The 11,969-nt window shown below is 43.8% G+C and overlaps 1 protein-coding gene across 1 annotated transcript; it reads left to right on the top strand.

Moving 5' to 3' along the window:
• The first annotated feature begins 1,809 nt into the window (after positions 1 to 1,809).
• Positions 1,810 to 4,552, top strand: CALHM6 (calcium homeostasis modulator family member 6). Its single transcript, XM_046005721.1, has 2 exons — positions 1,810 to 2,531; positions 4,069 to 4,552. The coding sequence occupies exons 1-2, from the start codon at positions 2,001 to 2,003 to the stop codon at positions 4,489 to 4,491; spliced, it is 954 nt and encodes a 317-aa protein (XP_045861677.1). The 5' UTR covers positions 1,810 to 2,000; the 3' UTR covers positions 4,492 to 4,552.
• The last annotated feature ends 7,417 nt before the right edge of the window (positions 4,553 to 11,969 follow it).

Genomic DNA, 11,969 nt, shown 5'->3' with positions numbered 1-11,969 from the left:
CATTCGTATCTGGGAGATCCATGATTGTGGGAACACAGTGGTGGCAAACCCGGGAGGCAGTGTTTGGAGACACAAGCTGATAGGATAATAGGTCAGGAGGCAGCTTGGTCTGTAATGAGTTTCAGGGGCAGGGTTGCAAACCACATACTCTAGTCTACAGAGCCCCTAAACCTGATGTTCCCCCTGCAGCTCGACCTCATGATGGCCAACTTCCTTCTCACCTTTAATGTTCCTTCACTCTGGCTTGTTTTCCAGCCACAGACTGCTGAGTTCCCTTGCAGCCCACAGCCTTGCTCATTCACATTTGTCCTTAAACGTCCTCTCCTTACAAAGGCTTTCTCTGGACACTCTCTACCACGTGATTCCATTTGAATTGTTTTCATAACCTTGAGGGCTTTCCTCCTCATTATCTATCCTCACTAATACAAGCTCAATGAAAGGGAGGTGTCTGTTTGTCCGGTTCCTTATTGTACCCAATAACACCAGGCACTTTCATACGTTCCTATCATATTCTGGGGGCTTATTAAACATTTAAATGAATGACTGAATGAACAAATGAACTAGTTAACTGTTAACAAATGAATTACTCTAGCTAGGACAGAAGACTGACGAGATGGAAGTTTCTGGAACTAAAAATATTTGAAACCAAATCCTTGAAGAAATAACAGGAGCCAGGGGGGAGAGGAAAGCTGTCGCCAGACGCAGAAGTCTTAGTAAATGAACGGAATGGACACAGATGGCAGGAGTGCGGTGAGGGAGGAGGTTGTGCTGAATGGCTCGAGCCTCAGTGGAGAATGAACTATTAGAAGATAATGGAAAAGCCTGGGTTTGCACATTGTAATGGGAGGAAGCCAGCCAACCCTCCTTGTTTTGCGAAATGTGTTACTCAAGAGGACAGAAGGGCACATTTTAGTTAGGTTACAGATGAGGGAGATTTGGATAAGGTCATCTGCATAAAGGTTGTGGCTAGAGTGGGCTTCATTCATGGTTGTATGCAGAAAGTGTGGAGCAGGGAGGCAGCATCTTTGGGAGTATGTGGTAGGAGGAAAGACGCGTCTAGCAGTAAGACGGGCAGGGTCAACTGAGGGACAAGGGAAGAAAAAATGTATTTTTTTTGAGATGTAGGAATAAAGCAGAAATGACATGCCTCAAACACGGAGCTTTGCTGCAAGTTTACAGGCAGGACCCGGTTTCATCTCAGAGAAGGGGCCCTAACTGTCCTGCATGACAGTTTGGACTCACACAGAGAGAATAGCTTTTCCTCAAAATGCTACAGAATGGTGGTTTGGGCCAGGCAGGGGTAGTGGGAGGTAGCTCTGTCCTCCAGGTACTGACAGTGTTAGGTTGTACCTGGGGGAATAAAAGAGGCAGAAGCCAGTCAAATAGGTTCAGTCTAACGCCCTGTGGGAGATCAGAAGCGACAACAGTCAGTGTGAATGAGGCTGGTGATTCTGTCCAGGAGGGGGCCAGAAGGGGCCAGAAGATCATGGAGGTACGAGAACTTGAGCTGGGCTCTGTTGTGATTTAGCTTATGAAAGAGGAACCAAAAGTTTGTCCTTGAGTAATGTTTCCTGTAACTGACTAGTTTTTTTGTAATGGTCCGGGTCTGAGTTGGCTTAGAAGGAAGGGGGCTATAATAGGGGAAAATCTAGCATTCTGCGTTTATGCAAGGAGAATTTTGTTCTCTTTTCACTGGGTAGCTGCATCGAATCAGGAAGGCCAAGGAAAGTCCCCTGGTTTCTTGTCAGTTGGGTAGAAACTAAGGTAACCATGGAATCAGCCAAACCAGGGATCCTGAGAGGTCAAGGGTGTATCAGCCAGACTTGGCCGGCTTGAAATAAGAAAGCGAAAGCTCACAGAGGCCCGAGAAGCCCTTCTCCCCAGTCCGGAAGCTGCTGCCCAGCAGAGTGGAAAGCCCTAGACCGCAGCCCACCCAAACCGTGGCAGGAGCAGGGCCCTGCAGAGGCAGAAGCTGAGAGGCCCGCGCGGGTAGGCGGCCCATGGATAAGTTCCAGACGGTGCTGGACCTGCACCTCAAGCATCACAGCACGCTGGGCTATGGCCTGGTGACCCTCCTGACGGCGGGCGGCGAGCGCGTGTTCTCCACCGCGGTGTTCCAGTGTCCCTGCAGCGCGACCTGGAACCTGCCCTACGGCCTGGTCTTCCTGCTGGTGCCCGCGCTCGCCCTCTTCCTGCTGGGCTACGTGCTCAACGCGCGCACCTGGCGCCTGCTGACCGGCTGCTGCGCGCGCGGCGCCCGCTCGCGGGGCTGCGGCGCGGGCCGGCGGGGCGTCCTGGTGTTCGCGCAGCTCAGCGCCACCGCCGCCGTCGCGCCGCTCACCTGGGTGTCGGTGGCGCTGCTCGGGGGCGCCTTCTACGAGTGCGCCGCCTCCGGGAGCGGCCCCCTGGCCCGGCGCCTGTGCCGGGGCCGGGACCCCACCTGCGAGGCCCGGCTGCCGCTGGCGCCCTGCAGCCCGGCGCAGGCGTCCGACGTGCAGGACCTAATGAAGGAGCTCAAGGCCCAGTCGCAGGTCAGGCGCCGGCCGCTGGCCACCGTCGGGAGGATGGGGGAGGGGCCGGGGGAGGGGCGAGCGGGGGGGCGGGACTTGGCTCCAGACCCGGGACCCCTGAAGACAAAGGAGAACGGCGACGAGTGAGAAGGAGGGAAGGCGCACGTGCAATTTCAGGCACCTGCCCTGGGCCGGATACCGCGCCAGGCCCTTGACCTCCAATCCTACATCATCTTCTTGATACACCATGCCCAGGTCCAGTTGTTTGTCCAGCCAGAAGAAGGCAGAATTGTTACAATAAAATGGGTTGTCCTGGCTCTAAAGCCACCACCCAACGCTGCTTCTGGGCATGTAAAGCTCAGAGGTTCTTCCCCCCCTCCCCCTTTTTTCTTTTTTTTTTAAGGATTTTATTTATTTATTTGAAGGCAGAGATCACAAGTAGGCAGAGAGGCAGGCAGAGAGAGAGAGAGGGGGAAGCAGCCTCCCTGCTGAGCAGAGAGCCCGATGTGGGGCTCCATCCCAGGACCCTGAGATCATGACCTGAGCCGAAGGCAGAGGCTTTAACCCACTGAGCCACCCAGGCGCCCCAAGCTAAGAGGTTCTTGAACAGGAATGCTTGTTTCTTTGGATTTGCCAAAATTCCACGTTTTGAATTCTAGCGTAGTGAATTCTCTGGGCCTTGGACATGAGTTGGAAAATGATTTGTCAAGCAGTTCTACCAAGGGTTTTGGGAGTTACTGTCACTTCAAGAGACCAAGATCTGGGGCGCCTGGGTGGCTCAGTCGGTTCATCTTCTGCTCTCTGCTAGGGACAGGATCCGGGGGTCTAGGGATTGAGCCCCACGCCGACTTCTGCTCCACAGAGAATCTGTCTGTCTCTCTCTTTCATAAATAGATTTTAAAAGAGAGAGAGAGAGAGACTAAGACCTAAAACTGTTGCTTGATCATCATAATCACTGTGAGTAGTTCAAACTCTAGGTAGGAATTTTTAAATTTTGGGGCGCCTGGGTGACTCAGTCGCTGAAGCGTCTGCCTTCAGCTCCTGTCATGATCCCAGAGTCCTGGGATGGAGCCCTGGGTGGGGCTCCCTTCTCAGCCAGGAGTCTGCTTCTCCCTCTCCTTCTCCCTCTGCCCCTACCCCCTGCTCCTGTGCGTGCCCTCCCTCTCTCTCTCTCTCTCTCTTTCGTGCACGCACGCACACACACACTCTCAAATAAATAAATAAAATCTTAAAAAAAAAAAAGATTTTAAGGGGCGCCTGGGTGGCTCGGTGGGTTAAAGCCTCTGCCTTCGGCTCAGGTCATGATCTCAGGGTCCCGGGATCGAGCCCCACGTCGGGCTCTCTGCTCAGCGGGGAGCCTGCTTCCTCCTCTCTCTGCCTGCCTCTCTGCCTACTTGTGATCTCTGTCTGTCTGTCAAATAAATAAATAAAATCTTTAAAAAAATATTTTAAACATATATATGTGTGTGTATGTACACACACACACACACACACACACACACACACATATATATAAAATGTGGCTAAATTGCTGTTTTTTTCTGTGTGTTTCCCTAAGGTTCTGGGCTGGATCCTGATAGCAGTTGTCATCATCTTCCTTCTGATCTTCACATCTGTCTCCCGATGCCTCTCTCCAGTTAGTTTCCTGCAGCTGAAATTCTGGAAAATCTATTTGGAACAGGAGCAGCAGATCCTTAAAAGTCAGGCCACAGAGCATGCAACAGAACTGGCCAAAGAGAATATTAAATGTTTCTTTGAATGCACGCATCCAAAGGAGTACACCACCCCCAGCATCAAAGACTGGCAGCAGATTTCCTCACTGTATACTTTCAATCCGAAGGACCAGTACTACAGCATGTTGCACAAATATGTTAACAGAAAAGAGAAGAGTCATAGTATCAGATCTAACGAAGGGGATACAGTGATTCCCATTCTCGGCTTTGTAGATACACCCGGGATGAACACTGCTGCTGGGTTATGATCTTATGAATGAATATAGGGAAAGTTCGAGTTTTCACTTCATTAAAAAATAAAAAGCTTTGGTATCGTGTATGACTGCTCTTTTTTAGATTTTTCAAATTGTGGGAACAATTTTAAATCAATAAAAAATTAGTACTTTACCTATTTATTATATTAATTACAAAAAAGGAAGCAAAGTCTGGTGACTGACTCAAAGTGACAGACTGGAACTGGGTCAGAAGTTTGATATCCCTGCTCTAGGGTCCCTTTCACTGAATCATAATGAAGTCATATAAAAGACTTAAGTAGCAGAAACTGAAAGAACAAAGGAACTTCTGACCTTTCTTTTAGGTTATCTGATGTTAATTTCAAATTCACTGTCTTGTAGATTACACCTTGTTTGGAACATTAAAATACTGGCATTTTGTGGCGGGTTACTAAACAAAAACCCAAAAAATTATCACGAAAAGGAAAATAAAATTAAAAAAATACAAAACATGGAAAACTAGGATAATTGCAAGCAGAACTGTTGGTTTTCACTTGCAGGACTCAAGGGAAAATTTTAAAAGATTTTATTTATTTATTTATTTAATTTAGTGATTTATTGATTTAACCCAAGGTAGCCAAATACTATCATTTCGACATGTCATCAATCTTGAAAATTATTAATGAGCTATTTTGCCTTTTGTGTGAGTGTGAAATTGTATCTATGAAACCCAGTGTGGTTTTTGTTTTTGTTTTTTTTTTATAAACATATAATGTCTTATTAGCCCCAGGGGTACAGGTCTGTGAATCTCCAGGTTTACACACTTCACAGAACTCACCATAGCACATACCCTCCCCAATGTCCATAACCCAACCACCCTCTGCCTACTCCTCTCCCCCCTGCCACCCTCAGTCTGTTTTGTGACATTAAGAGTCTCTTATGGTTTGTTTCCCTCCCGAGCCCATCTTGTTTCATGTATTCCTAAAGGATTTTATTATGGGAAATTTCAAATATACACAAAAGTAGAGAGGATAGTGTTATGAACCCCTGTAGAGTCATGACGCATCTTTGACATAGTACAGAAGTCCGATAAAACCTTTACCATACAAATAAATGTAGAAATACAGGTTATGACCCGATTTAGAGGAGGGGAGGAGACTCAAGAAATCTGTGAGAAACTGAAACCGGAAAAATAGCAGAGCATTTCTGTTTGTAGAATAGCATGGCAAGGACCGAGGTGAGAAAAATCTTAGCACAGCCGGAAGCCTTAAAGGTGACTGGAAGAGGCAAAGCAAGGGACAGGTCATGCAGCTCCTTGAAGTTGTGCAAAGGAGTTTAGTTTTCAGGCCATGAGCATTTTAGGAAGATTGTTCTGATATTCTTGTGGGAAAGTTATGGTGGGGAAGAGGGAGAGCCAACATGGAAATGGAGAGACTAGTTAGAGCACCACTGCCGTGAAGAGAGGTGGGAGTGAACTTGAACTAGGTTGATGGTGATGAAAACAGATGTAGAGAGGTACAAAGTAGGTTTTGAACAGAGACATGCAGGCTTTGTTGTTGGAGAGGATACAAAGATTTATTGAAAGCAATGGCGTCTGTAGACAAAATTCTGTTGCTTGAAAATACCAGGGGACATTAGATTGTCATTTATGCACATCTCCCAAATTTATGGCTTTTTTGTATATTTTTATAAGGCATGAGGGCACCTGGGTGGCTCAGTCGTTAAGCATCTGCCTTCAGCTCAGATCATGATCCTAGGGTCCTGGGATCGAGCCCCACATCAGGTTCTCTGCTCAGTGGGGAGCCTGCTTCTCCCTCTCCCACTCCCCCTGCTTGTGTTTCCTTTCTCACTGTCTCTCTCTGTCAAATAAATAAATAAAATCTTCAAAAGAAAAAAAGACATGAAAATTGTAAAGGAGTTGAGCACCGGTCCTACTTAGCCCTTCTTACTCTCGGCAGGTCTGTGTTGGCCTCTACTTGCCCTTTGTTGCACAGGATCATAAAAAGAACTAGTCAGCAGAACTGAGTATCTTCTTGCTGTGCCATATATTACAAGAAAGTGGACGGCAGAAACTGCACGATCAGTTTCTTTCTATTCCCCAATGAATACTTTTGAAAATTGTAACATGCTTACTTTTATTTTGCTTCTTTTATTTCATTTTCCCATTTCTTTGGTATAATCTTCTCTCTCAGTGTTTTCCCTGTCCCTGGTCTGCCATTTTCCTTCCAACTTCAATAGCATAGTCTCCATTTGGCTGACTTACGCAGCGCTTTCTCTTGCACAGTCTTTATTAATTATTGTTAAAGTACATATGGCTAAGAGAAAAAATGATAATGGTAGAGAGCTGTGTGAAGTAAAAAATACTTCACTCTTTGCAACGTATTTTTAACCAGAGGAAGCCATGAACTCTGTGTCTACACAAATATTGTTGTACTCTAAATGTGGTTCTGCAACTTTTTCACATAAAGTATCCTTATTCTATGTCCATATGGAACAGTTCCCCTCATTAAAAGTTGTTGCACGGTATTGTACTGATTAGTAGGATATGATCCCTTTTTTGTTAAAAAATACACATACAAATATACACACGCATTCATAGAAAGTATATATATGAAGTATATATAAATTTGTCAAATTTGGTCAATTCTCAAGACTACTAATGAGGCAGAAGATTTTTTTCTTTAAACCTCATGGTTTTTTTTTTTTTTGGGATGATAATGTTAACTGTATAATTAGAAAAGGTTAAAAAGATTAAGATATAAAAAGATTAAATTAAAAGATTAAAAGATTAAGATCCAAAAAAGATTAAAAGATTAAAGCCTTACAAATATGTAAGGCTTTGCAGTCAATAGGAAGTTGTGTATGTCTCTCTTCATTTCATTTTCACAAGTTTGTGGGATACCCGTGAAACACATGACTGCCACTTCCAAGTGAGGAATTGGAGGTTGGATGGTTGCAGTACTAGTCCAAGGTCATACCGTCAGGGAAGGCAGAACTACAACTAGGGAACTGAGCCTCTCTGGATCACGTGGTTCAAAGTGGCCACTTGGTGTTTTTAATACTGGGCCGGGTTTTTCCTTTTTTAGCCCACATGCTCTCATGTGCAGAAAAGATGCAGATGTTCGTAGTGACCCTTAATATTTTTCATCCCATTCAGGATCTTGGCAACTGTTGATAGCCGAGACCACTTTGAATAAACAGTGATATCAGGACGTAGCCGTTAATTCATGGTGGAAACATGGTCACCACTGTTTGGTAGGACACACTACTCCTGGGAGCCTGTTCCCATATAGACTCATCACGGGCTCACAAGCATTTCTACACGTGGTGCATACAGTCGATCCTTGAACAACTGGGGCTTAGAAGGGCTGCCCCCACACAGTCAAAAATCCAAGTGTAACTTTTGCTCCCCCCAAACTTTACTACTCACCTATTGTTGACTAGAAGCATTAATGATCATGTAAACATGTATTTTGTATGTTCTATGTATTATTTACTGTATTCTAGAGAATCTAGAATAGAAAAATCTAGAGAAAAGAAAATGTGAAAGTTGTAAGGAAGAGAAAGTATATTTACAGTATTGCTCTGTATCAAAAAAATTCCACATATGAGTGGACTTGTGCTGTTCCCATCTATACCGTTCCAGGGCCAACTGTATTTATTTGCTGGCTTGCCAAATGATTCTTTAAAATCACCTTGGTTTCATGCTGCCCTAAAGACTCAACTTTAGAAAAGATTCAATCATGGCACGGATGATTCCGCGCTGTGCTGAATTCGCAAGACGATACAGTTTACAGAGCATCGTAAGATGAGGCATGGTCTTTTTGCTCTGTTCAAAGCCATGTATAGATACATCAATGCTCTACAAACTGATTAAAGAAGCAAGTCCTGAGAGAGCATCGGCAGATAGACTTAGCCCCCTACACAAATGTCTCTGGCTGGAAAACATCTCGAAACCCTTAAGTTTCACAACACCTTATCTACCAGGTGTCTATTGTAAAGAACTCTTCCCGAGACAAAAGATGGAGAAATGCTCCCTGAGTCAGCCCCAGCCACAGCTGCCACTGCCTGTTTCATCGGGGCAGACGCCCACTGAGTGCCTGCCAGGTGTCAGACACTGGGTCTGCCCTGAAAGCTCAGCCTTGAGTTGACCGTCTTCTGTCTCCTCCTCTTCATTGCCTCCTTACGAAATCTCTCTTGTGAATTGCAATGTAAAGACAGTGGAATTGATTATATGACATTCTTATCTAAGGCAAGAGAACCGAATCAAAAAAGGGATACGGTCTGTCAAGATCCTTTGCCGCAAGGAAGAAAACATTAAAAGTTCCAAATGAAAGAAATTTCTGTAAGATTTGGCAATTTATTGTCATTTAAAAAATTGCAGTATATCCAACATAGAGAAGAGTAGATGAAACATTTGTGTACATTTCACAGAATAATTACACAGTAAACATCTAACCACTGCAGAGGGGAAAGAAAGAGTACATCCCCAGCACCCCAGAAAATACCTGCTCCAAGTGTCACTCTACAGTCTTAACTCTCCCTGCCTAAAAATGGTGTGTGTGTGTGTGGGGGGGGGTGGCAATCATTTCCTTACTTTTATTTATAGTTTTACCATCTATGTGTTCAGTCCTAAATTAATGAATCTGTTTTTGAACTTTATATGACAGAAAACATTCTCTAATCATTTCCTGAGAATTTTTTTCATCTTTTTTGTTTTTATTTGATGGATTCACCCATAGTCCATTTAGAACAACTTATTTACTTTGATTGCTAGATAGTATTCTACTACATGAATATACCACCATCCAGTTGTCCATTTCACTACTGATGGACATTCGATTTGTTCCCAGTTTCTGACTCTTACAAGCAATGTAAGGGGCGAAGCTTCATGTATTGGAATTCTAGGATACATGCGCAAGTGTTGTTTCAGGGTGTGTTCCTGGAGCAGATGAAGCACAGGGGCATAGACATACCCCAGTTTGCTAGATAATATCAAATGTTTGCACTAAGGTGCGCCAATCTACACTACTATGAGAGTTCCCACTGTTTCTCGCCTCCGCAACACTTGGTATTTCCAATTATTCTCTTTGTCACTATAGTGAGTATATAATGGTATTTCTCATTATGTGTGTTTGTGTGTTTTAAGACTTTAAAAATTTATTTATTAGAGAGAAAGAGAGTAAGCAAGAGCTGGGGAGGAGCCGAGCGGGGGGGTGGGAGGGCAAAGAATTTCAAGCAAACTCTGAGCTGAGCTCAGAGCCTGAAGCAGGGGTCTGATTCCACGACCCTGAGGTCATGACCTGAGCTGAAACCAAGAGTCGAATGCTTAACTGACTGAGCCACCAAGGCACCCCTCTCATTGTGTTTTTAATTGGCATCTTCTTAACCATTAAAGCTTTTTGGTATCTTTTTCTAGATTTCCTAGTCATTTGGATATCCTCTTATATGAAATGCCTATTTAAGACTTTTGCCCATTTTTTTTTCCTTTTTGGATTGTCTGTCTTTTTCCCATTGATTTCTGTGATTTCATTGTTATTTATACACTTAGACTACCAAATATTTATTGAGTGCTTGCTTTGTTCTGGGCATGTTCTTGATACTTGGGATACATCAGTGGACTGAGAGCAAAGACCCTGACTTTGTGAAGCTTACATTCTAAGGGAAGAGAGAGATAGCAAAGAGTAAGGATAACAAATAAGCAAATAATTGAATGTACAGAAGAGGACTGTAGGGAAAAAAAAACAGAAAAAAGATACTCTAAGAGCCATTAGAAATGCTGGAGTTCTGAGAGCTGTTGTTCTCACTGAGAAGTCACTTTGAGCGAGCCTTGAAGGGTGAGGAGTTAGTCGGCCTAAGTATTGAGCTAGGGGACAGAAGAAGACCACGAGGTCAGAGTTGAGGGGGTGGGGACAGGTCACAAAAAGGTCACTTTGGGTCAGTGTGAGGACTTTGGTTTTCATTCTGAAAGAACTGAATAGACACCTCATATCATATCAGCCACCTGATAACTGAGTTAGACCATTTACAGTGGGTAATCAACTGAAGGCAAAAACATGCGGACTAAAAAAAGAGGAAGAGATACTCCCTTTTAGACTATAGATGGCCATAGTCCTGGCATTTGGGAAATGGGGCCCAAGACCTAATGGAATAGGTTACTGTGGAATTAAAGTCAGATGAAAAGTATACGTATATGTGTGCATGGATGTGTGTGTGTGTGCATGTGTGTGTACATGAGTTCTTTTGTGGGGACTTAAGCACATTTTTGAAAGTTTTTTCTCTTTCTTCTCTTTTTGCTAGGAGAATATTAACCTAGGAAAATTTGGTTTGGTAAAATTATTGATAATGAAGATAAATGAGCTTGTATATTCAAAAGAACTTGTTTAATCACAGATTGCTTTTAAAACTCTGTGGGTCACCACTTTTTTATACCATACACAAAAGTAAATTCAAAATGGATGAAAGACCTAAATGTGAGACAGGAGACCATCAAAATCCCCAGAGGAGAAGATAGACAGCAACCTCTTTGACCTCAACTGCAGCAACTTCTTACTAGACACATCTCAGGAGGCAAGGGAAACAACAGCAAAAATGAACTATTGGGGGCTCATCAAGAAATGCCCGTTTCTGACAGGCATTAAGGAGGGCACATGATGTGATGAGCACTGAGTGTTATATGCCCCTGATGAATTATTGAACTCTACATCTGAAACGAATGATGCACTCTATGTTGGCTAATTTAAATTGTAAAAAACCAGATAAAAGTCTTCTGCACAATGAAGGAAACAATCAACAGAACTAAAAGGCAACCTACAGAATGGGAGAAGATATTTGCAAACAGCATACCTGAAAAAGGCCTAGTATCCAGAATCTATAAAGAACTCATCAAAATCAACACCCCCAAAATAAATAATCCAGGGAAAAAATAGGCAGAAGACATGAGCAGACATTTCTCCAAAGAAGACACACAAATGGCCAACAGACCCATGAAGAAATGCCCAACATCATTCATTATCAGGGGAATATAAGTCAAAACCATGATGAGATACCACCAGTCAGAATAGCAAAACTTGACTCAGGAAACAACAGGTGTTGGCGAGGATGCAGAGAATGGGGAACCATCTTATACTGTTGGTGAGAATGCAAGCTGGTGTAGCCACTCCAGAAAACAGTGTGGAGGTTCCTCAAGAAGTTAAAAATGGAACCACCCTATGACCCAGCAATTGCACTAGTAGGTATTAATCCAAAGGAAACAAAAATGCTGATATGAAGGGGCAGCCGCACCTTGGTGTTTATAGCAACACTATCAGCAATAGCCAAATTATGGAAAGAGTCCATATGTCCATCGACGGATGAATGCATATGGTATACCACATCTTCTTTATACACACACACACACACACACACACACACACGTATATATAATGGATATAGTTACCACATCTTCTTTATATAAATAAATAAATAAATATATAACTTAGCCATCAAAAAGAATGAAGTCTTGCCATTTGCAG

The sequence above is a fragment of the Meles meles genome, chromosome 5 (genome assembly GCF_922984935.1).
Source record: "Meles meles chromosome 5, mMelMel3.1 paternal haplotype, whole genome shotgun sequence".
Classification (NCBI taxonomy): domain Eukaryota; kingdom Metazoa; phylum Chordata; class Mammalia; order Carnivora; family Mustelidae; genus Meles; species Meles meles.
Note: the sequence above shows the minus strand (reverse complement) of the source record. Positions and strands in the feature narration are given on the sequence as shown.

Coding starts and splice junctions, on each gene's coding strand:
- CALHM6 (XM_046005721.1), top strand. CDS start 2,001: ATGGATAAGTTCCAGACGGTGCTGGACCTGCACCTCAAGCATCACAGC. Junction 2,532..4,068: donor AGCTCAAGGCCCAGTCGCAG/GTCAGGCGCCGG, acceptor TGTTTCCCTAAG/GTTCTGGGCTGGATCCTGAT.